Source organism: Penicillium daleae (genome assembly GCF_028827525.1).
Source record: "Penicillium daleae strain IBT 16125 chromosome Unknown utg000007l_segment0_segment0, whole genome shotgun sequence".
Taxonomy (NCBI): domain Eukaryota; kingdom Fungi; phylum Ascomycota; class Eurotiomycetes; order Eurotiales; family Aspergillaceae; genus Penicillium; species Penicillium daleae.
Window position 1 is genome coordinate 3748786 of NW_026623155.1, and position 26002 is coordinate 3774787.

Below are 26002 nucleotides of genomic sequence, written 5' to 3' on the forward strand. Positions count from 1 at the left end.
TGGGGATCTAGATGTAAGTATATCAGGTCTTTCGTCTCTTGTTTCTTGTGTCTTGTCCCCTGTTGGTTGGGCTTCATTCTTCCGTGTCCAGTCATTCTTTCTTCCCCTATCGTGTACAATCGGGTACTGTACAAGGAACCTTCCGATTTGGTATTCATGGTAATCTCCGAGCCTCCGGTGACGAAGCAACGACCACTCCCGTCCACTCCCTCCGCAGAGTCAGACCGGCGCAAGGCCCGTGTATTCCTCGCGCATTCGCACGGGGCATATCGGAGCAGGCAACCAGGAAGGAAATCAAGAACCAGCCCGCCCCAGCATAGTATCATCTCGATCATCTCGTTCCCTCAGCCCGTCCTCGCAGAACAGAAGTACCTTCCACGATTTCCGAGTTTCTAACTTTGTCAGTCCGAGATCGAACTTTTGCAAAGCGGTTCCTGTCTAGCCCCCGCCCCGCGATGCCTGGTAGTGCCAGCAACCCTATCCGCAAAAAGCAAAGTGAGGTGATCATCCGTGCCACCCGGATGCCATCGTCATCCCCGCCGACTGTCCCGGGCTTGACGAGCGGGTCGGAGTCTCCGTCGATCTCATCGGTGGAGACTAGGTCTGACGGCGGGTCGGCTGTCATGTTTGGGCCTGCGTCTGGACGGGTCCTTGGTCCTGCCTTTGTGGGGAGAGGTGAGCGGGACTCGGTGCTGGAGGACAATGCCATGGCGCCTGTTATCACGGGTATGGCTGGCAGCAGCAGGCGTCCACGCTCACAGGCGTCCTCATCATCGTGGAGTACGGCCGCGCCGTCGGTGCCGTCGCTGGCTGATTCAGATATAAACCTGAATATGGAGGCGAATGCGAATGCGAGTCTGGATATGAGTCCCGCCGAGTCTGGGATTTATGCATGTCTGTTCCATATGTTGGACTGCCACGATACCTTCGACGATGCCACACAGTGGAGGACTCATGTCCTGAGCCATTTCCGCACACACCCACCACCACGAACAGCGCGATGCCCGCTCTGCCCAGACACAGAGTTCACCGACCAAGGACTCGAAACAGACCGGTCATCTATATTCAGTCCTGCCTCACCAACTGAATCCAACACGTCCAACCCTTCACCACCCAGCACGGCAGGCTCCTCGCAAGACCACCAACCTTCCGCCTGGGGCCGCCTGCTCAACCACGTCGCCACAGACCACTACCAGCATGGCCAGACGCTGGCGGGGAGTAGACCGGATTTCGAGCTGATGCGCTACCTGTACGGGCGGCGGATTATCTCAGACGCCCAGTTCAAGGCGATGCAGCTTGCGCCTGCGCCGTCGAGCCCGGCATATCATCGCTCGCAGGACGGCGTCCGGGCTAGTATTGGGTCTGCGGATGAGCCGTATTGTGCGCCGTATAGTCGGCGGAGAGAGGAGAGGATGCGTGGGCAGCAGAGGGGTGTTAGTGTGGTATTGTGAGGGGGGTGAGATGAGATGAGGATGAGGGTGAGGGATTGATATAAAAGTTGGGTTTTTTGTCGTGGGAGCCCCTTGAGCGTTTTGCGACTTGTTTTGATCTTATCTCTTTTGGCCTGGTTTGATTTGATTTGAATTATTCCCCCTTTTGTTTTTGTTAGAAGCTCTTTTTTTAGCCGTTTCTTCTCTTGTATAGTTGTATTTTGTCTGCTGGGTTGCACTTCAACATTGTGCTGGCTTTGTATTGATATGGGCCTGACAGTCCGGTTAGCGGGTCTCTCGGGATGGAGGATATGACTTGGCCTCAATTTTTTGCTCAAACTACACCGAGTGAGACTTTAGTGGCTAGCTTAAGAAGTTGGTTGTCTCCCTTGCCAGATCTATTGCAAGTCTAGACAGGTCACCTGATACCTCCGATCTGGTCACATGACATGGTGGTCTCGATAGATAGATCTGTCGATGATCTTATTAAGACAAATTCAATGACAGATTCTTTATTCGGTGGATCGAGTTTGAGGGTGCTGTTCGATGAAAGAAAGGGTTGAAGCAAACAACACATGCAGTGAGATGATCGTTGCGGGGTGCTCGTGTATATCAATCACTCTGCTTGCTTCACCGCTACACGCGATGCAACAACGTCCTTGTTACACGTCTGATTGGGCTTTTCTGATGCAGAGATCGTTATTCGAGTAGAGCTTTGAGAGGCCCCTTGGTCCATGTGTAATAGATGATCAATTGGTACCGACCAGAAAGCAGTATCTAGGCCACAGTTGATATTCGTTCTCTATAGACAATGGTAAAGAATGGAAGGGAATGGAAGAATCGAACAATGCAAATTTCTTTAAAAACAGCCTAGGAACCGCAGAGCAATAGCAATAGTAAAATTTCCTTCATGATATAAGTCCTGTGCATGAGCAACCAGTCCGCCGCGATCTCCCAAGCAAACAAGACAAACTCACCGCCCTTGATGTCCATCTCCGGCTCGGAGAACTCGCTCTGGCCGTCGCGGACTTGACTGCTCTCTCGAATACGACATACGTAGCTTCAACCAGAATGCAGACGGGGCCTTCGTCAATCCAGAGCTCAAATTAACACTCCCATCGAACTCTTCGTCGCCCACGCCCTCGCCTCTTCCGTTTTCCCACACCCCCACCTTACACCACCCCCCGCCGACATGGAGCGGCTATCTTTAAACGAGACTGCTGGCAACGCCCAGCAGCAGCAGCCACAGTCTCAACAGCAACAACAGAGGCAACCACAGCAAAATGCGCTCGGCCCTTCAGCCCCCCAGACCCAGTCCGGCCCCCCACAACTCCCCCTCAGATGTTCACGACTGCCGCACAACTGTTGGATTTGACAGATAGTACGTTGGTCTAGATGGAATGGGTAGCTCTGAAAGCACCTCATGCTGACCCAAACCCCATTTTATCGTATAGAAAAGCTTGTTCTGGTCCTTCGTGATGGGAGAAAACTGATTGGCGTGTTGCGAAGCTGGGATCAATTCGGTATGAATGTCGCAAGGCCTCACCGAGAAGCATTGGCTTACCATAGGCCCATCTCTGCTGGCGCAAACTTGTAGCGAACCTTGTTCTGCAGGATACGATTGAGCGAATCTACGCTGGAAAGCTTTACGCCGATGTCCCGCGCGGAATCTTCCTCGTGCGCGGCGAGAATGTCCTTCTGCTGGGCGAGGTGGTACGTGGAAGGATCACTTGAAATTCGCACAAGGAGCAGATGGCGCGCCATTTTGAGATTGCAATACTAACATATGCCTCCATAGGACCTCGATCGTGAGGACGACATCCCTCTTTCTGTGACCAAGGCCCCATTCGAGGAGGTCTTCGAATTGAAGAAGAAGGAAGACAACAAGCGCAAGCTCGGAGATAAGAAGCGAAACTCGGAGCTCCAGGCCCTTGGATTTGAGCCAGAGCATAGCGGTGAGATTTTGTTTTAAGGGGGCTCTATTGCGTGTTTGCTTGTGCGATCCTCCTGCCGTTCGAATGACGGCCTCGAATCCAGTACTGCATATTTCGGAACGATTGGGTGATCCTATACACGACGATGCTTGCCTTAGGGGTGAATAAACACCCCAATGCTGGATTCAACCTTTTATGTTCAGATGTAGATGATAAGATGGGGAGTCTTCTACCAGGGCCTAGTTCCTTATCGGCCTTGAAGAATTTTCAAGGCAACAATGAGTTTTGTGCACGCGGCTTGTATCCAGCTTACAGGGGAGATGCATCATGACGTCGAGTATAAGGGGGCAGTCCTCCAACTCGAAGCGAATTCTGTTCGTCGCATTGGCTATCGCGAATACATACCAGTGGCTGATTGGAAGGTGGTGGGATGCTGGTGGACAAGGGTGTGACGACCAAGATATCCCAATTGGGATACACGTTTTTCTTTTTCTTTTTCATGTTCAATAGTAACAATTCATCACTTGACGGTTGATCTCTACCTTTTTTTTTCTAAGAATGTTATGCTCAAATAGGCCTCGAAAAACTGGTTGTAGCTCAAAGGCGGTGGTTCATAGATGCTTATCGATAACCCGCCAAGATCCCGCTGTACCTTTTTTTTTCTCACGAGTTTTCTCCATCACCGCCAGAACAGCCTCCCCCCGCACGCTTTTCTGTCCTTCTCCTCCTCGTCGTCTACAATCACCATGGCGACTCTGGCGGAGAAGCTTGAGAAGATAAAGTCTCCTAAACTGCAGAACCAGCACCATGTATGTGTCCTTCTCCCGTGCCGATCGATCCAAAATCACCAGACAGACCCAGACAGACCGCTAATCAATGCAAATGTAGACTGCTGTGGTGCTTTCTGCAGTGGAGGATACTCTTCGCGATCAAAAGGCCGACTTTTCCGCGACCGCATACTTTGCTGCGCTTCTTGCGCTCCTCTCCCAGTCGTTGTCCGCCGAGCAGGGCATCGTCAACAAGGATCTCGCCACTTCCGTCGTCTACCTGCTCGATATCACCACCACCTTCGTGCCCGCTTCGATCCTTCGCTCAAAATTCTCCCAGATCCTTACCAGCCTCGCGCCGGCCCTCTCTCTCCCTGAAGTCGAAGCCCCCCTCTTGCGGCCATCAATTGGCTGCCTCGAATCGCTCCTCATTGCCCAAGATGCCGCCGCGTGGAATCTGCCTCACACTCAAATCGGCCCCCGCCGTGCGACGGCCGGCTTGCTGAGCCTTTCGGTCGACCACCGGCCCAAGGTTCGGAAGCGCGCCCAGGAAGCGCTCATCAAGGTTCTCAAGACGCCTCCCCCGAGTCCGTCCCTCGACCACCCGGCCGCAGATATGTGCGCGGAGTCTGCTATGAAGACTCTGGGCGATAGCATTCAGGTGGCTTCTAAGCAAAAGAAGGGCCGACACGACGCCAACCGCGACAGCCACGAGCCCCTCATTATTCACTCCCTGCAGCTTGTCAAGACCATCGCTATCGCATCAGGTGGCTGGCCCAGTAAGAAGATTGAGGCGTTGTGCGAGCTGCTGATGAATGCCTCCCGCTCTACCAACGAATACATTACCATGGGCGCGTTCGAGGTCTTCGAGGTGATCTTCGAGGGTATGGCGGATGAGTTTTCGTCATCCAAGCTCCCCCGTCTGTTGGACGCCATCTCCGAGCTCAAGCCCGCACAGAACGACTCGCAGCTTCTTCCTCCCTGGATAGCGGTGCTGTCCCGTGGATATGATGTCTCTGCTCAGATCAACCCCGAGGACACCTTTGCGAAGTTGCCCGAACTTTTCCAACTCATTTCTGGATTCTTGGCCTCCCCTTCGCACAATATTCGTGTCTCGGCTTCCGAGTGTTTGATCTCATTCCTGCACAATTGTATTCCCGACAGCGTCATCTTGGATGCTTCCATTTATGATGAGAAGACTCTGGAGAAGCTCGCCCGGTCAGCTGCCGACCTGCTCTCTGTTAAGTACCAGGCTGCCTGGCAGGAGGTGTTCAACGTGTGCTCCGCCATGTTTGACTGCTTCAAGTGGCGCTCAAGCCCCTTCCTCGTCGACATTGTCACGACTATTGGCGAGCTGCGCAGTAACGAGGCCTTCCATGGCAAGAAGGAGGCGGACAGTGTTCTCGGCAGTGCCATTGAGGCTATGGGTCCGCAGGCTGTTCTCGAGCTTCTGCCGCTGAACATCATTCAACAGAAGAATGGCCAACCCGGTCGTGTCTGGATGCTGCCTATCCTCCGTGATCAGGTCACAAACACAAACTTGGGCCACTTCCGCTCGGAAATGGTTCCTCTGAGTGAGGCCCTCTACCAGAAGATGATGGATTACAAGTCCGCCGAGAAGCCGGTAGAGACGAAGATCTTCGAGACTCTGGTTCAGCAGACCTGGGGCATTCTTCCCGGCTACTGTGAGCTGCCACTTGATCTCACAGAGGCTTTCGATCAGACCTTTGCAGAGCTGTTGTCCAATGTCCTTTACAAGCAGACGGAGCTGCGCGTGGAGATTTGCCGAGCCCTCCAAAACCTTGTCGAGTCCAACCAGGCGATCCTGTCCGTGGAGAAAGATGAGGACGACTTGATCTTGCAGCGGCGCATCACCAAGGCGGCCGCTACGAAGAACATTGCCCATCTGGCCGGATTTTCCAGCAACTTGCTGGCTGTGCTGTTCAACGTTTACAGCCAGACTCTCCCTCACCACCGTGGCTACATCCTGCAATGCATTAATGCCTATCTGAGCGTCACCCCCGAGCAGGTCAGTCTTTTCCATGTGGAGAATATAATAACCCCGTCCGAAAATTTTACTGATATCTTCAAATTATAGGAACTCAATGAAACTTTCACTCGTGTAACCACGATGCTTGAATCGTCTCTGGTGGAGGAGCAGAACGCTCCCGCCAAGCAGGCCTCATCTGACAAGATGCCGCCGACTTCTCACACCCTGATCGATCTGGTTATTGCCATGTCTATCTACCTGCCTCGCTCCAGCTTCAGCGGATTGTTTGCCATGGCTGCGGCTATTCTCAATAGCTCCTCGCCCAACCCCGACCAGCAGCTCATCAAGAAGGCTTACAAGCTGATCCCCCGCCTTGCCTCCACCGAGACTGGCCGCGCCGCATTGGAGGAGCGCAGCGCTGAGCTGCAGGCTCTCATGCTTGCTACTTCTGACAAGACACCCGCATCTGGTCGCCGAGACCGCATGCTTGCCATCGACGAGCTGGTCACGAATCTGCCCACATCTGACTTGCACTTCATTCCCTCAATCCTGTCAGAGGTTGTCCTCGGCTGCAAGGAGAGCAATGAGAAAGCTCGTACCGCCGCCTTTGATCTGCTGATCCATCTTGCTCGTCGCACCATTGACTCGGAGCGCAACCCGCCTGGCACTGTGATTCGCAACTCCCTGGTGCCCCACATGCCTGATGACTCGCCCGATGCTCCAGCCACTATTGAAGAGTTCTTCACCATGGTGTCTGCTGGTCTGGCTGGCTCATCGCCTCACATGGTCGCTGCATCTGTCACTGCTCTGTCGCGTCTCTTCTTTGAGTTCTACAAGGACCTGCGTTCTGAGATACTCTCGGATCTTGTCCAGACTGTAGAGCTCTTCCTTACCAGCAACAACCGCGAGATTGTCCGGTCCGTCCTTGGATTCGTCAAGGTCGCCGTTGTCATTCTCCCCGATGACGCTCTGCGTCCGCGCTTGTCTGCTCTTGTTCCCAACCTCATGGCTTGGAATAAGGAGCACAAGGGTCGTCTGCGCAGTAAGGTGAAGGGTATCATTGACCGTCTGGTTCGCCGCTTCGGTGCTCCTCTCATGGAGAACCTTGTTGGCGAGGAGGATCGCAAGCTCGTCGTGAATATTCGCAAGCAGCGTGAGCGTAACAAGCGCAAGAAGAAGGAGGGTGCTGCTGAGGACGATGAAGAGGAGGAAGACGGCAAGGGTCACGGTCAACAGGAGTCTAGTAACGCCTTTGACAAGGCCGTGTACGGCTCCGACTTCTCCGACTCTGAGGATGATGACGATGACGCGAGCGTTATTGACGTCGACACCGAGGGCCAGGCTCGCATCAAGGGCCGCGGCGGCAAGAAGAAGTCTGCTCAGGGTAACCAGTACATCCGTGAGATGTCTCCGGAGGATAACCCGTTGGATCTGCTCGCTCCCGATGCGCTAGCCAACATCTCCACAACCAAGCCCAGCCTGCGCTTCCTTAACACCGGCCCTGGCTCCAAGAAGAAGCATGCTGCCAAGTTCGACGCCGATGGCCGTCTCCTCCTTGGTGATGAGCAGACTGCTGACGTTGAAATGAGCGGTAGTGCTCAGGATGGTAGCGGTATCAACGCCTACCTTGCTGCCGTCAGTGGTCCCGATGCTGTCCGCCGAGGCCAGAAGGGCAAGGTCAAGATGGGTCAGGCTAAGAAGCGCGGTGGTGATGAAATGGATCTGGACGATGAGGACGATGCTGCTGCTATCGGCCAAGATATCCGATCCAAGACCCAAGCTCAGGGCCGTCGCGGTCTCGGTGCTCCCAAGACGCCCGGTGCTTCTGGTGCTGGTCGCGTCGATAAGCGCCATTCCGGTGGTAAGACTGGCAGGGGTGGACCTCGTCCTGGTCGTGGCGGTGGCCCCGGTCGTGGTGGTTTCTCTAACCGTGGTAGTGGTCGTGGTAGTGGTCGTGGTATGGGTCGTGGTATGGGTCGTGGCATGGGTCGTGGTATGGGTCGTGGTATTGGTCGCGGTCGTGCCTGAGGGAAATGATGGTAAAAATCGTCTCCATTTCCTTTTACTTCCACTCTTGAAGAATTGGTATCGGTGTTGTTCGTGAAGTATTCTATCTTGTTCGATCTTTCGATTGTTCGGCCGTCCCTCGCTGCCTCGCATTCATGTTTAGTGTTGACGATGTTTAGTTGTTGACGATATTCCTCATAATACCCCCTCGTTGGTGAATCCGTTTGGGGGTTGAACTCGGATTTTCATTCAGGTTCTAGCCGATGAACCTGTTTTCTTGTTATGATTCGATTACGAGCAAAAGTTTGTTAGGGCAACTGCACATAGAAATGTTTATCTGTTACTTGTTTTGAATTGCGTATCCCTTCTAGAAGGCCGAGCCTTAGCTATCTAGTCGTACTTGTCTAGCATTAACTTAAGAGACCTAACACGTAGCGGTTGAAACCAAGGTCACTCTATAGTTATTATTAATGCTTATAATTACCTAGGTTCGGTCGCATTCAACATCATGACCCTAGTATAATAAGAGAGTAGCAATAGTAGGAAATAAAACAAAACCAAGGAAACAAAAATAATAAGATAGGCAATGGATAGCAAATCAAATACCATAGAGCTCTTTAAACTTATTCTCCGTTTTAGATCTACCTCGGACCAAGGTCGTTGCTCATCCCTTGTTAACTTCAGTAGAAGATCTCCCGAAGACCACGATCGGTGCTAGCTAGGGAATACCCCGTTTTATTGCTTGCACACAATCTTCACTGCGATATCGTGAGCTGTGAGGTAGTACGTCCCGTCTGCTGGGAGTGCATATATCATATCCCTCTCTAGTTCCACCACGTCCACCATTAGAAACCCGATAGGTAGCTTTGTGGTCTGGTTGACGTTCGTTCTTTCAATGGAGAACGCAAGACACCTTGCTGTGGATTTGGAAGTCGAACTTTGTTCTATCTGGAGGTAGATATACAGAGGGCCAGCCAGGAAGAACGGCAATAAGGCAGGCGGAGTTATGACGCCGGTAAACGGGTCACTGGGCGCTAGAACACAGCTACTAAATACTTTAGAATCCTTAGGCGGATCTGCAGTTGAGGCCGCTGTTTCCACAGTTCCGCAGCCTGGAGAGACACCAGAAAACGACACTGCTCCCGTGGTGATTTCGATCGGATCTTGTACAGCGCTCATTGTCGACTCTGAGACCAACATAGGAAGTAACGTACTTTCATTCGAGTGAGGATAAGCACCCATTTGACCTTTGTCTCGAGCTCTGATAGACTGTCGAGCGTGGTCCACAAGGATTTCATTGAATCGGTGCTCCAGCGTCTTAAAAGACAAAAGCATTGGCAGTCACCAACCAGGGTACAATCTTCCATGTGTACGTGATGTATGCATCTTGTCATGATTTTGGATGAATATATAGCACAAGAAACAAGCATCCTTGCTGGAAGCGATAGCACGCGGGAACAGCGGCGGCGATTGAATTTCGCAGTAGGCGATTAGCTGGATCTCCGTATGGATCTTGGCTTCCTAGAGAGTTTTAGTTGTTTGCTCGGAGAACTGGTCATCCGGATTCTTGGTCTTGCTATTTTTTATAAATCGGGAGATCTAGGAGATATTATATTGTTTACCATTAATCTTCCCTAAACGAGATAGCACGACTAGAAGACTCGGCGAGTATACCGGGTAATAGGGTCGATCGAAAGCCTCTTAGGGAAGGATTGCTACTTGAATCTCAATATTTCGGACAAGAGGAAACTTCTTAGCAATACGATAAAGCACCCGAGCGGCTTCTTTATATCTAGACACTTTTCGAATAATGTTGAGCAGAGTAGCTATGAAGGCTGCCTGCTTGATCACCTTTGTGGGACTAGAGGGAATCAGATAGAGAAGTTGCTGCAAGCCATATACGTTATGTAATCGATATATCTTTTCCACAATGTTATTAAGACGAGACGAAACACGATAATTGGAGTATTCGTTGACGGACTAGATCACGATTTTGGATTCTGCTCTGAATAACGACAGGCTTTCTTCTAGGTTAGACCGAAGTAGCTTCTGGGGATATATTTGCCGAGTGCCTTCTATTGCTTCTTGTAGAATGTCTTTGATAGACGCTTTGGAGTTTTCCTATTTTTTGCCAGTAAGCCGCAATCTAGAAGCAATTCGAGTTGAGCATATTTGCACAATCATCTCTAGAAGTTGTTTCGTGATCTCCGTGGAGCTGCCTCGCTCTAGCTAAACTCGAATCAGAAGCTACAACAAATGGCAGAGATCAACGAACTATATAGTGATCTTCGAAGTACTTTAAAAATGTTCTCAAATCTCATTTTTAAACTTTGAAGTAAGCCATCCCCATCTGTATATGTTCTTTTATTGATCGCCAGCAGAGCCTTCAATGCTGCACCGTTGAGGTCCTGCTCGACACACATGGCAGGGATATAATCCGACCCATCTTTAGTTTTGGCAAGAAAGGAGAGGACCTCCACTAGTTCCTTTTCTTTAGAGAAGGAAAGTATGTACTCCTTTTCAGAGCCTCGAAAGTGTTCGGTGGGCTTTTGTTGCATCACTGTCGTTGGGCGCAGACGCCTTATCTGTTTGCAATGTAAGCAGCAGGGGTCCCTGCCCTCCTGGTTTCAGAGGAAACGAATCCCTGCCCATACCCTACATGCTCAGTGGCCCTGTTGAATATGAGCGGTCCAATTTGCAAGGTACATCTGCACCACTCTCCCTTTTTGCCTTCGCGGCATGTTTAAAGTGGGTTCCCCCCCCGGAATGTTTGTCCTGTCGCGAAAGTGTACAGTTACTCTTGAAGAAAACTTTCTTTGGCGCTTACTCGGTGATAATTTAAGGGGCTACAATTCCCTTAAAGTTGTATAATGGCAAATGGTGCGATCAGCTACAGTATGCAGTTTAGATTGGGTTCATGTATAAGTGGAGCTTGTTAAGCTTGCACAAGCAATCCCATCTGTCTCGTCCATGCCCCTACCGTGTTCACGGAGGATATGAAGTGAATATGCGCATTGTGTCGGCTTTGCAGACTGAAATCGATGAAATTGCGCACTCCTTTGAAGTGTGTCTCGAAAGAGTCCACTGAGTGATTAAAATCAACCTTCCAGGAGTTGTGGATGACGGTATCTGCCAGACTGGAGATCTCCTCGTATTTTGCCCGTTCCAGATCGAATTGAGGTTCGCCCACCGAAGCTTGGAGAAACTCGATTTTAGCCCACTCATCCGGTGACACATTAAGACCCTTCTCGCTGAAAGATTTCTTTTGGTGAGCGGCATCCGAGCGGTTAAGACAGTAGACTTTTGCAATCGTTGAGTCTTGATAAGATCATGCAGAAGGTATGTTCCCAGAGATCCAGTAGAGCCAGTCAAAACCACGACAGAGGGGGTTCCAGGTTGGCTTGAAAGTTGTTTGTCACAGTTTGCAATGAGAGTGGCGGTGTATTTTTGGATCAACTGATGGATCTTTTCATTGCGAGGGATGTCATCATGAATCGTGCCTTCCAGTATTCCATGAAGGAATCGAGCCAGACCCTCTACCGTCGGGTTTGCGTAGACAACTTGGGGGGGAATCGTCACCTCCTTCGTCTCCGGCCGATGCTGTTGAATTCCTCGCTGTAAGACTTTGGCAATTTGAATCGTCATGAGTGAACCGAGTCCAGAATTGTGGATATTCTGATCATTGAGAAAACAAGATTTTCCAAAAGCCCGAGAAACTATTTGATGAACATATTTCACGATGCTCGAGCGATCCGTGGTTTCAGGGAATGGCACGTCCAGGTCAAAAGCTGAATCCGCATCATAAATGGCATTGATCTCCTGCTCATAATCCCGGAGTATTGCTTGCCGCTGCACTGTACCCTTTGCAGTCGTTTTGAAGGGCTTTGCGTTTGAGGCAAGTCCAATCCTCTCTTTCAGGATTCGCCCATGAGCAGCGACAACTTGATTGGCTTCTTGAACTGTCGGCCAAACTTCCTTAATGAAAGTATTGTGGGACATCTCCGGAGCATCGGCAGTAGGTTGAATAAGCAAGCCAGCCTGAAACCTAGATTGACCGATGACCACGGCTCTCGAGACGAGAGGATGTCCCTCAATGGTTTTCTCCATGTTCACTGGGTTGAATTTCTCTCCATTGCTGAGAACGATCACATCGTCAACCCTTCCATGGAACTTCCATAAGTGAGGATTCGTGGGATGTCTCGTGTACAGATCGTTAGTTCTGTACACATCCTGGTCGGGGAAGGTATGGAAAATGGCTTGCACATTGCGTGAGTCTTCCCTGCGAGGGATGACCATCTCAAACAAGTCGTCACCTCAAGCTTGCATTTCAATTCCATAAGATGGGTTCCATTCAAAGTAGGCCCAATCTTCTTTGCTTTCTGGCACCAATGCTGGAAGCCAAGCCATTTCTGAGGACCCGATAACAGATACAACCTGTACATGCTGGCGTAGGCGACGACCCGAATCAAGCGCCAATGGCGCGCCCCCGAAGAATACACTCCGGAGTGTCCCGAGAGACTTAAGCGCCTTTTCTGAATTGCTCATATCCTCCAAGACTGAGGGCGGGAAAACCCCAGCTGTCGGACTAGTCTTTTCGATGAGTTCAACCAAATGGTCCACTGAGAGTGGTTTCTCAGGGCCAATCAAGACAGGGACATTGTGGAAGATTGACATAACAAACGAGATAAGGCCCATCAAATGGAAGAAGGGGGTTGTTGCAAGGACGATCTCCTCCTGACCATAGCTGTAGAACGTGGCTGGTTGGCGAGACTCGGGCCAGGGTAGTCGCGAGAACTCGTCGTTGCACTTGAAGAATCCGTTGGTCAGGGGTACAAGCTTGGGCATGCCTTATTATTTTGGAAAAAGTCAGCCAGTAGTATATGAGTATAGTACTTGACGGCATATATTTACCGGTAGTTCCAGAACTGTGGATGATGCAAATGTGTGATTTTCCACGTCATCATAAGCTTCTTGGTAGATATAAGATAGTCGGCCATTTGCATCAGCAAGCATCTGCTGGAGCGTGGAAATTGAGAAGATCTCTACATTCGGGCACAGTTCTTGAATTTCGAGGACTCGAGTGCGCCGCTCTTCGCTGAAGAAAATCTTGGTGCAGTCAGCTGCTTTGAGCAGGTGAACATTAGCGTCATCAAAGTTTCTTGTGGAAGGTAAAAATGCCTATATGTACGATGAGTCAGCCTGGTTGCCATCAGTATTTACGTCAACTCTTACACACCTCGTAACCCAATTTCTGACACGCGAGGACGAACACGCAGTATCGGACATCGTTCATCCCGATATAAGCCAGCCTCTCCTGGGAGATTGCCGGTCCAATGGTCTTTTCAATCCACCAGCAAAGAGAGTTGACGACATGAGACATTTCCTCCGTCAGATTCTGGAAGCCATCAGATATATTCAGGCCCCGTGGAATGACTGCAAACAGTCTCTCCGGCTCACGCTGAGCGGCATCATCCACAACTCTCGACAGAAGTCTTTTCCCCCTGGGCTCCATGACTTTCCTTGTTAGGAAGAGGCTGGCACGAATAATTCAGGCACGTTAGAAGAAGACAGAGGTACTCGAAAGTTTTCCGGTCGAGGATTCAAGCTTTCTATAACTATCGTTTGTTTTGCTTGATCAGCAAGCGGAATCTGAGATCAACGCGTTTCTTTCCCGATCTGGACTGCAAAGAGCCCATTGGCGGGACTGAGGAAGATCTTTACCTTCATAATCCACTATCCAGCCTTGATCGAGACCCACTCATATCACTATGCTTGATTTCGATGGCATAAGGTTGGCATGTGCAAGATGACAACTCGGAAAGCTAACGACATGGTCAATACATAGTACCGCTGATGGTGCATTGGTAGGATTAATACTCAGTTCTGGCTGTATAATACTAGGGTGCTATATCCGTGACGGTAGCCCACCAGGTGCCTTGGAACCTCTACGGAGTTGTGCCGGTGGCGCACTTAAAGGGATTATTTAGTTACCGGAGCCCATTATGACTAAACATAACTCCCAAATAGCGCACTGCATCAGGAAAAGCTCTTTTCCGCCTGGAAGTAGTTCTCAAACGTTATCTGTTGGGCCAAGCTTTCTGGGGAGCAGTCCTGGAAGTCTAATTCATGGAATTGAGTTACTACAGCTAAGCCAAATACTGTAAGAAGTTTCCGACCCATAGGCCGAGAAAATGGCGGGACGGTGCGATTATATAGGAAGCAGGTATATTAGAGAGAGCGCGAGAAGAATGCAGTGGATTGAGCAAATATTTCAAATAAGAAGCTTCAAGTCTAGAGATTTGACTAGTGGGAGAGAAAACGAAAAGGGACGGAGAACGGACTCCAACTTGAGCCACGCAGGACATAGCGCTGCAGGAAGGTCTCGGCTCTTTTTCGTGTATAACTGAATGATAATAATAGACAGACGTAATTTTAGTAGTAGGGGCGGCTGTTTGTGAGCCTTCAGCCCGCTTTCGTGTTCCAGGACTGGTCGGCCCGGCGGCCGAAGCACGCCAACTTCCACTGCATAATTAGTAGGGAAGTTGGACATAAATGATACATAAGATTGACCGATTCTGAACCATCTTTCTGCAGGTGCCTTAACCTCGAGGCAACTGAGCCATGCATGGTGTTCTACTTTTCTATTACTGCTGAAAGTGATTGTTACATAGATGAATCTCAAGAAATCTTCTTAGTGATTGAGAAAAGTTCTCTGAATAGGCTCTATTGGACTCATTATCCATTTTCAGTGCCAAGTACCCCGTAACATCCTAACTGGTCTGTCGACTCGCCGTTCCGATATATTTCTCGACAAAACTTACAATTCGATTAATACCATCGTCAGTAGCCTCTCCCATGCGAATTATCGTGAAAGCATGGCATGCCCCTTCAACCACACATAATTCCGTTTGGTTCCCGGCACTGAACCACCTTGCCGCCATAAAGACACTATCGTCAACCAGTGGCTCGATAGCCCCCGTCAAGAACAACGCTGGGGGCATCCCCTTCAGATCGGCATACAACGGCGACACCAGCGGATCCTTGCGCTCGGCCTTAAGGATATGCGCGAATCCCGCCTCAACAAAGTCCATCATGCCTTGCTTACTGAGAATAATATCGCGTGTGTGCTCCAGTAGGGACGGGGTGTATGTCATATCATATATTCCGTACCCCGTTACAATGGCATCGAGAATTGATCGTACGTTAAGCCCGTGGTCTCGTTTGAGGGATAGGCCGGTGGAAATAGCCAGCCAGCCACCCGCGGATTCGCCACCAAGGATTTTGAGCGGCGCCCCGAGCATTTTCTGGCCTTCTGGGGTCAGAGAGTAAAGGGCGGCATCAACACAGTCGTGTAATGGTTTGGGGAAAGGGTTCTCGGGCGCGAGGCGATACTCCACAGAGACCATTGTAAAGCCGAGACGGTCGGACAGAGTGGTCAAGTAGGGATCGTAGGATGCGTTGCTACCGATCACAAAACCTCCTTGACACGTTGAAGGTTCGGGATTAGTGGCAGCCATGACAAAGGATTAAGTCAAATATCTCATATGAACTTACCTGCGTGAAAGTGGAGCCAGACTCCTTTACTTTGTTGTTGCGAGGGAGAGATGATGCGTAGTTCAATGTTGTGTCCGTCTCGAGCGCTGATAGTTATCGTTCTTGCCTTTGGGTTCAAAACGGGCTTTGGGAAGCCATTCAAGCCCTCACGGCGCATTCTTCGATACTCGGCTGCAGACTCGCACTGGTTCCATTGCAGACTGCCTTTAAGTTGGGCTTCGTACTCATCGAGAAAGTCAAGACGAGCGCTTAAGACTGCCGGATCAACCGGGGCGGTTTGGAAATTGAGCGACATGGTAGATGATAGTTAGGATGAGGTTATTTTTGACTTGACGGAGAGAAGACTTGAGGCAACTTGTGAAGTTATATGGTATGCTCGGCATACTATAGACATGTATCAGTAATTGTGAGGCCTCGGAACTACACGATAACGGAATTAGATACAGTCGGAATGGAAACGAATTGAACTACCACGGAACTCTCGCAGTCGCTATATTTCCGTTCCTGGGATATCAATTTGTACCACGGAAGCATTTTTTTCGGCCATTCTTGACTATTCTTATTCTGGCGCGAATCTTGCCTCAGAAATGTATCTACTCCTGCCTATGCCTGTCTATATTCTTGTTCCGTTTTCCCATCCTAGGTATCAGTCTCATAAGTGACCGGAGTTATTCTAACAGATGATATCAAAACAATGGGAATAGATGTATTTAGATGACGCGTCATAGGATCCTGACCTTTCTTGCTACCTCACAGTAAAATCAAGAGCAATGAAAAACAGATAGAACAGGGTTGTTTTCTCATAGACCAAGACATAGCCAGAATCAATACAATGAAATACATCGAAAATCCAATCAAGTTTGATGAAAAAGGATATAACCTCGCCGCAGCTACGCTATCTCCCTAAGCAACCTCAGCTCTTAGTTTCAGAGTCACCATTAACTTCTTTTTCTCCCACAGGAAAAAGGTCTTCTGCTTATCCCAGCCCACAGACTCGGGAACAAGGCTGAAATCAAAACGATACAAGACCTTGGCAAGGATCAAGCGTATTTCGCTGTATGCCAAACTAAACAAGCAAACAATAATTAGTTTTAGACCCTAGGTAGAACTCTTAGAACACAGAGGGATAGACAGATCATACTTCTTTCCCAGGCAATTGCGTGGCCCAAATGAGAAGGGCTGAAGGGCCGCCTTGTTATCACTTGCAAATTCGTCACTTATCCATCGCTCTGGAATATACTCATTTGGTCGCTTGAAATTTTCAGGGTCGTGATAGGTTGCCCAGTGATTGACCGAAAGTGCAGTCTATTTATTCCCCGCCGTTAGAAACGAGTTATAGAGGAAAATGGACAAGCAGGTATCAAGTGACTTTAATAGACGTACCTTGTGAGGAATATGCTCTCCACAGACCACAAGGCCAGTTTCAGGAGAGACTCGAGGCAATCCAACCGGAACAGGAGGGTAGGCACGAAGACCCTCCTCAATACACGCATTCAAGTACTTCATCCGTCCCAAGGTTTCGAGCTCAATGTCCGAATCCTCAATAAACGTGCTCCGGATTTCGTGAACAATCTTCGCCATTTTATCTGGATTCATTAGAAGATGATATGTCAACCCACTCAAGGCAGTTGCTGTCGTCTCAGTGCCAGCAACCATAAAGACCTGCGAGTTCGCATACATTTCCTCCTGGCTCAGGCGGAGTCCCTCCTTCTGATTCATAACAATGCCCCAGATATCAGGTCTGTGGATATTCCGAGATGGATCAATTCGCCTGTTTACGCGCTCCTTGCACGCCTTGTAATGCGCCGCTGCCTTTTCTACCAGAGCCTGGGGAATAAGCTTCCGCGTCAAGAAAGCAGTCCAAGGGTAGTAGCGTCCAAGTCTGCGAAGTGCATTGGTTTTCATGCTGATGTATATCGTGGAAACCCAGCTGTCATCGCCATTTCCAGCTAAGAGGTTCAAAGATTCCCCGAAGGTCAAATCACCCATAATGTCGAATGTGGTGAGATTGTATAGATGGACGATCTCAATCGGTGCTTGCGGATTTTCATGCACAAGAGTCTGCAATTTGTCAATCAGCAGGTTCACATAGTGGCGAATCAGTGGCTGCTGTTCACGGAGGGCCTTCTCGGAAAATGCATGGGAAAAATTGCGGCGGAAGCGGGTGTGATCAGGGCCAAGAGCGCGAATAATATCTGGGGCACCATTAAACGACGGTCCATAAAATTGGGTATCCTTTTCTGTTGTTTTTTTGCCGGCAGAGGCGTGACCGTAGACATCCTTCCATGCCTCTGGGGTAGAGTAGCTTAGTTCGTTGGGAGCTACACGCACGGTATTCCCATAAATTACATGCAACTCGGTGACCCAGTCAACTAGATCTCCTTTAAATGTATGATATAGATTTGGAATTCGGGAAACGGCCGCATATTTTGGGCCTGGGAATCGGGCAAGAGGGTTGACGTATATCTCATAGAGATACTTGACCACGATAGCGAGTGAGATCTATATATTTTATGAAAATGAGTTTAGTATCCAGTCGAAGAAGATGATTTGGCTGATCACAATACCGAAATGATAGTCACAACATAATAGTGCTGAGACATATAGTTTGCAACAGACTGGAGAAGCATTTTTTTGCAGACTGCTGATGTACGCGACCAATTTGTACAGTAGCTTTTTTTGATCTTGAAGTCAGTTCAAAAATTCGGAAGTAATTCGAACAGAAAAAGCTACTAGATAGGGGGAAAACATCTTTAATGTATCATAATTTCCTCAGGTTAACCCTACTTTCAGGAATTATGGATATGCATAAACATGGCAACATAGTATCTCATGCCTAATAGGCCTAGGATTAGAATAGTGAATTGGTTACTGTATAACTAAGGTTTCTCTTTTCCAACAAAAAGGTTGAAGCTGGTATCCGCTTTCCGCGGAATAACTCTTTATACCCCTATTTCCGTGCGCTACGTCAAGGCTTGATTGCTCTTCATTACGGGCGAAGTTCTTGGTTTATATCACCACCAGGGTGGTCCCATTCCCTGCAATAGATATGAAAAAAGCTAGTGCAGTACAGTACAGGTCTACTGTATGCTATTAATAAGAGATATTTATGGATGAATTCACGGATACTAGGAACTCATTACTGCCAGTTTTTAATGGTCTCTAGTCAGTTTAGACGTTTCATATTATCATCAGAACTAGGCTCCCTATTAGTGGCCGAATTCCTTCCTAAGTATTTCCTTCGGTCAAACACTCATAGTGAATTAATTGATCATGAGACTTTCCCCTGAAATTCTGAGATAGGATATGTCTCAAGACCAACACTGTATTGGGATACAAAAAATTTCTACCAGATACTAGAAATTCGAATACACTTCTGCCGACTAGGAAAGGCCAGCTTCATACCTCAACGCGGCTAGATGCCCAGCGTCAACCAAAATTGACGATCCCGAAATATAACTCGCGCCACAACCGCTCAAAAATACACAAACATCAGCAATTTCCTCCGGCAGTGCCAGCCTCTGTAGTCCATTTCCCTCTACCGCCCAATTGCTGGTCTTGCCCTTCTTCGTCAACGTGTTCCGAGCTCCAACCATAGGCGTATCCGTCATACCGGGACAGACAGCGTTGATGCGGATCTGATCGCGAGAATGATCAATCGCCGCGGACTTGGTGACGCCGATAACAGCATGTTTTGACACATTGTATGGCATCATATTCTGAAGGGCAGCAAATCCAGTGATAGATGCGACGTTGATGATACTACCTCGTTGCTGTCGGAGAGGGTTGTCACCGACTCCCGGTGTGACAGTCGGCGTTTGCTTCTGCATAGCTTGCACTTCTTCTTGCATGCAAAGTAGCACACCTTTAGTGTTCACATTTAACAGTTTGTCGTATTCATCGAGGGGATATTGAGCTGTTGGCAATCTGGCAGTGGCTGTGACTCCGGCAACGTTGGCAGCTTTATTTGTTAATCTTTATTTTCATTTCTGCTTACGAACGTGGGGAAAGGTAGTGCTTAAAAACATACCATAGTCAATTCTACTAAAAGCCTTGATGGTCTCCGATACCATATTCTTGACCGAGGCCATCTGGGTGACGTCCACCTGTAGAGCGAGTAGTTGAAGAGCGAAACCATAACTTTTAATCAAGGATATGGTTTCTTGGATTCCGTTAATGTCCATATCAGCCAGAGCGATCGCCACACATCCTGCTCTTGCATATGCGATACAGAGCTGGCGGCCGATGCCAGACCCTGCATAGGAAGAAATGTCAGCGATGTCTCAAGATGATAAGGGGTTGTGTTTGTATTGTAAAATACGGGGTCTTACCAGCACCAGTTACTAGAGCCACTCCATTTAGAGCTGCCATCTTAGAGGAATGTTGTTTGACTAAAGAGAAAAAATAGAAGCTGAGTTGATGCTACTGTCAGACTTTTAAGCTGCTTAAAAATAAGTGATCCTTGACAGGATTATTGCCACTGCATAGTTCGGAAATACCGTGCGGATCGTAATGATTCCGGAAGATGATATGTGTTCCGAACACCACCAGCCACTTCTTCTAAAGGGGGGAGACAATCACTTTGCCCTAGTGTGGCTTGAAATAGCCTATTATAAAAGAGAGAAAACACATTCAATACATTTCCACTCGGCTTTTTCCGTCCTCCCACCCTATTATATCCAGAGATAAACCACAATAAAAAAAAAGGATAAAGGTTGACTGGAGGGCAAACCCAGCCTTAGCCTTGGCTAGAATTGTCGATTAATACACTCCTATCAAGCGCCCTGGCAGCGCTGATGTCTACGCCTGATAGAATTGTATCGAGTGAAGACTTCGGTTTCAAGACTTTTTGCTCTCTTTATACGGAAGTCTATCAGATTGATATGCCAGCGGGAAAGTGTTTCAGCCTACTGTGTTTGCCGGAAAATCCGTACTATTAGGCTGCGAAAAGACATTCAAACACAGGGCTCTGAACCGCAATTTTTACTTGTGTTATAAGTCATACGTAAGGTGAAACTAGCGTTGCAATTCAATAATTGACAATTTGACCAATGTTTCAGGTGATTTCTGCAGAGGCAAATTCATCACTTCACAGTCGCGGTCCTCGAAAATCGTTTCTTATAGCTTCCTCCACAAACTTTATGGCCTCCACTGCCTTTGCTCTCGATGACGATGCTCGGCCCTCAGGCCCACTATCATTCAAAAGTTTTACTTCTCGCCAGCCTCCAATGTCAGCCACCTCAAGTACTGTTCCAGAAGGATATTTGGAGTCCGTGATTAACGCTATCATCCCTTTTACAACCTCCTCTGCAGGGAGAAGAAAGTCATTCTCTAGGTCGATGTGCTCACGGGCTTTAGCACTATCCCTGAATAGAGGTGTATCGACAACACTGTAACATCAGCTTGTCAGTCAAACATTTTGTCCCGATCTAGCAGCGAGTATGAATTGTTTGATAGAGTAGGTGAGTACTCACCCAGGAGCAACAGCAACGACTCGAATGCCCGCTAAGCGCTCTAGCGGCTCCATACATCTTACAAATTGGCTAAGTGCCTGCTTCGACACTGAGTATAGTGGATTTGTCACAGAAGGCTTTTTGAGCCACGATACTGGACAGATGAAGAATTATACCGGGTTTCTTCCCTGCCCGAGTCATTCTCCGTATTGCAATTCTCGTCATTTTGATCGGATGCAGGATGTTCACATCGAAGATTTTGTAGCGTGACCCATTGGTGCTGTCCTGATCACCCCAGAAAGTGTTCGTGGAGGGCTCATACAGGCCAGCACCCGGCACCACAATATCGGGAACGTCGCCGTTGAACTGATTTTCGAAAACATCGAATAACTCCTCAAGCTGGGCCCACTTCCTCACGTCGGTTTTGTGAAATGATGCTCGTTGTGATCCCTGGCTTGTTTCCGTGGATAGAAGCCATTCTTTGGCGATTTGTTGGAGAGAAATATCAGCTATTAGAACCGAGCAGCCCAAGTTGTATAAGCCCTTTGCGAGAGAAAAATTAATACCTGAGTGTAGTTAGATACCGAATTATTCCTGGAAAGTCTAAGAGCGGGAGGCAAGGGGGTAAGCGAGGATTGACTGACCAGAGCCGCCTCCAGTAATGAGTGCTTTCTTGCCTTTGAGATTGAACTCGGGCATGTTGGGTGCCAAACTGCGAAGATGCAGCTAAAATCAAACACAAGATGCAGATAGTGAAAAATAGAATGATAGTCAACCACTCTATGTATTTATAATGATTTCGCGGAAGCAACGCCATGAGGAATAGGGGCCGAGTCCCGACATTGCCCAAAATCCTCTTCGGAAAAACTCGACCTCGTTTGTTATTCCGCTACCGAGCCTTTCAATTAAAAAACTACAGCCTATTCGCAAAGATTCGCTGCACATTATCATCAGAAAATATCCGTCCTTCATTTCGAAAGGCCGTGAGGAGACATATCTCTTGCGATTAGCGACAATACCAAGTCGCAACTTGAACAGGCATCCTCGGGTATTCCTATTCCGCAATTCAACCAATCATGTCTCCTTCTCAGGCAGTTCTGAAAGCCAAATGCCATCCAAGTGTGGTAGGAACCCCCGGAGTATGGATAAGAACACGCCGGATCTATTTCGACCGTTAGCCATTCGCTCTATCACGCTTCGCAACCGGATATGCGTATCCCCGATGTGTCTCTACTCAACTGCCTCCTCCGGTCCCCAACAGGGAGTCCTTACACCGCTCTATATTACGACGATTGGCCACAATGTGTTCAAAGGTGCCGCGCTTGCCATGATCGAAGCGACTGGTGTCCAGCCCAATGGCCGCATCAGCCCTCACTGCCCCGGTTTGTGGAATGAAAGCCAGCAGGAAGCTCTCAAGAACTTGACCGACTTTATCCACTCACAAGGTGGGTCATGTGGCGTACAACTGTCGCACGCGGGACGGAAAGCCAGTACTCTGTCACCTTTGGCTGCGGCACAACTGGGGAAATCCAGTGCTCGAGCCAGCGTTGAAGACGGCGGGTGGCCTGCTGATGTGGTCGGGCCGTCTGGTGGGCTCGCCTGGGACGGCAAAGGAAATGATGATCCTTCTGGGGGTTATTATGTTCCTAGAGAGATCACAAGAGAGGAGATCGGAGAGCTTATTTCAAGTTATGCGAGCGCGGCGAAGAGAGCTGTGAAAGCGGAAGTGGATGTGATCGAGATACACGCAGCACATGGATATCTGATTCATCAGTTTTTGAGTCCGCTTACGAACAGGCGAACGGATGAGTACGGTGGCAGTTTCGAGAACCGGACTCGTCTCTTCGTGGAGGTTATTCACGCAGTGAGAGCGGTGATGCCGGCTAGAATGCCCCTTTTTGTGCGAGTTAGCGTCACGGACTGGATGGAGGATAGCGATATTGGGACAGAGCTGGGGAGCTGGGATGAGGAGAGCACAATTCAACTGGCAAAGATGCTGCCAGACTTGGGAGTTGACTTGCTGGATGTGAGTTCAGGGGGGAACCACCATCAAGCGCGCTTCAATGTTTTTGACGGAGGGCAAAAGCATGTTGAAATTGCCAGGAGGATTAAGCAGTCTCTCATGGCTCAGGGTAACGATCTCCTGATAGGCACGGTCGGTATGATCACTGAGCCACAGCAGGCCAGGGACTTAGTGCAGCGTAATCTACAAGGAGAGCCGGGAGTAGATGTCATTTCTCTTGGACGACAATTCCTCCGAGAACCAGACTGGGTGCTGAAGGCTGCTGCAGAGATTGGCGTTGATGTCATCTGGCCTGCTCAAATTGAGCGCGTCCGGCCCACTGCTATTTCTCGTATCTGAAGCTAGAGAAATGTACTATTTATTTATGAATTTCTAGGCCCAAGTAATGTTTTGTTTCATCTTCACTTTTCTTTCGTATGGATAGGCAAGTACGTCGGATATGCGGTAGCTTGTAGTTCCGAGAGTAGGATATTCCGATACTCTCAGCTGCGATGTTCCGGAAATATAATCTCCTTTATGAATGCCATATTCCAATCCCTAGGTTTTGTCAATTTTCATTCGCCATCATGATTGCGCGCACCTCTACCCTGCAAGCCATACAGCTTAACGAGAAGACTCCATTTTGGAACTTCGGGTCGAGAAGTGTCCCCTCCGAAATTCTGCACCATCGTTATCCAGGTTCAGGGTCTGAAGATGACCCATATGCTGTCTCCTGGCTGCCTATCGACCCTCAAAATCCCATGCAATTCACCCTAATAAAGAAAGTCACAATCACCTTTGTGACAGCTTTTGCGTGCTTCATAGTGTCCCTTTCATCTTCAGCGTATGCGGGTAGTACACATGGAATCATGGTCGAATTCGGTATCAGCAAAGAATTGGCTACCGCCGGTCTTTCACTATTCGTCTTTGGATTTTCTGTTGGGCCCCTTATATGGGCCCCTTTAAGTGAAAGCATCGGCAGGCAAAGCCCGTTCCTGATATCCTTGTTGGGCCTCGCTGCCTTCTCCGGGGGCTGCGCTGGTGCCCAGAACATCCAAATGCTCTTGGTCATGCGATTTTTCGGTGGCTCCTTTGGCTCCTCGCCTTTGACAAATGCGAGTGGCGTGATTTCGGATATGTTTACGGCAAGGCAACGTGGCCTGGCATTGTTGTCATTTGCATCAACTCCCTACCTAGGTATCATCTCCCCTCATTTCTATAACCCTCTGAATATTCTACATATCTAGATCCTGGCTAACAAGATGACCAGGTCCCTGTCTTGGGCCAATTATTGGCGGCTTCTTGGAAATGAAAGCAGGATGGAGATGGGTTGAGGGTTTCCTGTCAGCTATCGCAGCACTGGCATGGGTTCTTATGCTTTTCTTTGTCCCTGAGACGTATGCACCAGTCATCCTGCGCAGACGTGCGAAAAAGCTATCTTGTCTCACAGGGAAATGCCATGAAAGCAAACTCGACCTCCAGATAGGGAAGAGCGCCACTATAACGAAGAGATTGAAGACGGTGGGCTTACGCCCATGGATGCTACTTCTCAGGGAGCCAATTGTCCTATTCCTTACGATATACGCTGCTCTTATCTATGGAACGCTATATATGCTCTTCGAAGCACTCCCGATAGTCTATGAAGACTACAGAGGCTGGAATAAAGGCGTTGGAAGTTTGCCCTTCATCGGAGTCATGATAGGGGTGTTTTGCGGGGTTATCTACAGCCTATATGATAATCAGCGATACACCAAAATGCAACACCAATGCACCAACGGCGACTCTCCGGCTCCCGAAGCTCGGCTCCCACCTTGTATGGCAGCATCCCTAACAATTCCTGCTGGACTTTTCTGGTTCGCATGGACGAATTCCCCATCCGTCCATTGGCTGGTCAGCGTTGCGTCCTTGATTTCATTTGGATTCGGACTACTTCTCGTCTACATGGGCATTGTGAGCTATCTCATTGATACGTACACCATCTATTCAGCCTCCGTCATGGCCGGTATGAGTGTCTTTCGATTTGTGTTTGGCGCAGCGTTTCCTCTCTTCTCAAATGCTATGTATGAACGGCTGGGTATCCATTGGGCTTCGTGCATTCCGGCCTTCTTGTCTGTTTTATGTATGCCACTTCCATTTCTGATCTACAAATACGGGCCTGAGATAAGGAAACGATGCAAGTACGCAGCACTGGCAGAGAAACATCTACGTACTGTACGGGAAATTGTGGTGGTGACTGAGCACGCTAACTAGGCCAAATTGGATTCAACCCTTACTTGATCTCAATAATAACAGTACCTCAAATACATGTACAACTGTAAGAATATTTGCCTCTGCTTGAATAAATGGGTGCGAATGGTAGAGTGCAATGGAAAGTTCGCTTTTTCACGAGTTTTGGACCGCCGCCTCGTTTTCCCCCACTTATCTTTTGTCAGTAGTCCTGCAAATTACCATTCTTTCCCGGGACCCCTCTTCTTAATTTATCAAGTTGTAAGCTCGTAGAAAGTACTGACAGTAGACTTCCGGAACGGGAATCCAATCTGATTACCATAGAATTGCCAAGCGCAGGGAAGCAAGGGAAAAGGCAGAGGGAAGTTCGATTATGTCTGTCTGTCTAGGAGAACAAGAGAACAGGAAGGAAAGGGGAAAGGAAAGGCCCTATAAGGGCGAACAAGGGCTGGTCCTAGAAACAGCCGGCAGGCAGGACGAAGGGGAGATCCTATAGGGAAATTCCATCACAATCACAAATCAGCATGGAGTCTAAGTATTCGCATCGCTACAAGATATATGTAGCTATAATATCAGCGTACAGACGTGTTGAAAATCGACAGAAAGAATTCCATTGAAGCTATTCACTCTAGTTACCAG

General features: G+C 48.9%; 11 protein-coding genes across 11 annotated transcripts; 5 read left to right on the forward strand and 6 right to left on the reverse strand.

The window, feature by feature from the left end:
- Positions 1-455: 455 nt before the first annotated feature.
- N7458_008540 (uncharacterized protein) lies at positions 456-1451 on the forward strand (the record flags this gene model as incomplete). The annotated part of the gene is made up of 1 exon (XM_056911922.1): positions 456-1451. One exon carries the CDS (start codon positions 456-458, stop codon positions 1449-1451), a length of 996 nt encoding a protein of 331 aa, XP_056764748.1.
- A 1320-nt stretch (positions 1452-2771) lies between these two features.
- N7458_008541 (U6 snRNA-associated Sm-like protein LSm1) lies at positions 2772-3402 on the forward strand (the record flags this gene model as incomplete). Its single annotated transcript, XM_056911923.1, has 4 exons — positions 2772-2811; positions 2885-2953; positions 3028-3143; positions 3229-3402. The coding sequence occupies 4 exons, from the start codon at positions 2772-2774 to the stop codon at positions 3400-3402; spliced, it is 399 nt and encodes a 132-aa protein (XP_056764749.1).
- A 708-nt stretch (positions 3403-4110) lies between these two features.
- On the forward strand, positions 4111-8149 carry N7458_008542 (mRNA-binding protein RRP12; the record flags this gene model as incomplete). The annotated part of the gene is made up of 3 exons (XM_056911924.1): positions 4111-4173; positions 4253-6160; positions 6230-8149. The coding sequence occupies 3 exons, from the start codon at positions 4111-4113 to the stop codon at positions 8147-8149; spliced, it is 3891 nt and encodes a 1296-aa protein (XP_056764750.1).
- Positions 8150-8863: 714 nt separating this feature from the next.
- Positions 8864-9370, reverse strand: N7458_008543 (uncharacterized protein; the record flags this gene model as incomplete). Its single annotated transcript, XM_056911925.1, has 1 exon — positions 8864-9370. The coding sequence occupies one exon, from the start codon at positions 9368-9370 to the stop codon at positions 8864-8866; it is 507 nt and encodes a 168-aa protein (XP_056764751.1).
- Positions 9371-11063: 1693 nt separating this feature from the next.
- Positions 11064-13640, reverse strand: N7458_008544 (acetyl-CoA synthetase-like protein; the record flags this gene model as incomplete). Its single annotated transcript, XM_056911926.1, has 5 exons — positions 11064-11446; positions 11548-12407; positions 12546-12964; positions 13040-13306; positions 13365-13640. 5 exons carry the CDS (start codon positions 13638-13640, stop codon positions 11064-11066), a joined length of 2205 nt encoding a protein of 734 aa, XP_056764752.1.
- A 1258-nt stretch (positions 13641-14898) lies between these two features.
- Positions 14899-15977, reverse strand: N7458_008545 (alpha/beta hydrolase; the record flags this gene model as incomplete). Its single annotated transcript, XM_056911927.1, has 2 exons — positions 14899-15608; positions 15683-15977. 2 exons carry the CDS (start codon positions 15975-15977, stop codon positions 14899-14901), a joined length of 1005 nt encoding a protein of 334 aa, XP_056764753.1.
- A 608-nt stretch (positions 15978-16585) lies between these two features.
- On the reverse strand, positions 16586-18312 carry N7458_008546 (cytochrome P450; the record flags this gene model as incomplete). Its single annotated transcript, XM_056911928.1, has 4 exons — positions 16586-16748; positions 16824-16987; positions 17066-18184; positions 18250-18312. 4 exons carry the CDS (start codon positions 18310-18312, stop codon positions 16586-16588), a joined length of 1509 nt encoding a protein of 502 aa, XP_056764754.1.
- Positions 18313-19065: 753 nt separating this feature from the next.
- N7458_008547 (SDR family NAD(P)-dependent oxidoreductase) lies at positions 19066-20053 on the reverse strand (the record flags this gene model as incomplete). Its single annotated transcript, XM_056911929.1, has 3 exons — positions 19066-19643; positions 19713-19937; positions 20014-20053. The coding sequence occupies 3 exons, from the start codon at positions 20051-20053 to the stop codon at positions 19066-19068; spliced, it is 843 nt and encodes a 280-aa protein (XP_056764755.1).
- A 718-nt stretch (positions 20054-20771) lies between these two features.
- On the reverse strand, positions 20772-21834 carry N7458_008548 (uncharacterized protein; the record flags this gene model as incomplete). Its single annotated transcript, XM_056911930.1, has 4 exons — positions 20772-21072; positions 21157-21244; positions 21312-21644; positions 21780-21834. The coding sequence occupies 4 exons, from the start codon at positions 21832-21834 to the stop codon at positions 20772-20774; spliced, it is 777 nt and encodes a 258-aa protein (XP_056764756.1).
- A 409-nt stretch (positions 21835-22243) lies between these two features.
- Positions 22244-23497, forward strand: N7458_008549 (NADH:flavin oxidoreductase/NADH oxidase; the record flags this gene model as incomplete). The annotated part of the gene is made up of 1 exon (XM_056911931.1): positions 22244-23497. One exon carries the CDS (start codon positions 22244-22246, stop codon positions 23495-23497), a length of 1254 nt encoding a protein of 417 aa, XP_056764757.1.
- Positions 23498-23724: 227 nt separating this feature from the next.
- N7458_008550 (MFS transporter) lies at positions 23725-25387 on the forward strand (the record flags this gene model as incomplete). Its single annotated transcript, XM_056911932.1, has 2 exons — positions 23725-24334; positions 24408-25387. The coding sequence occupies 2 exons, from the start codon at positions 23725-23727 to the stop codon at positions 25385-25387; spliced, it is 1590 nt and encodes a 529-aa protein (XP_056764758.1).
- Positions 25388-26002: the final 615 nt, after the last annotated feature.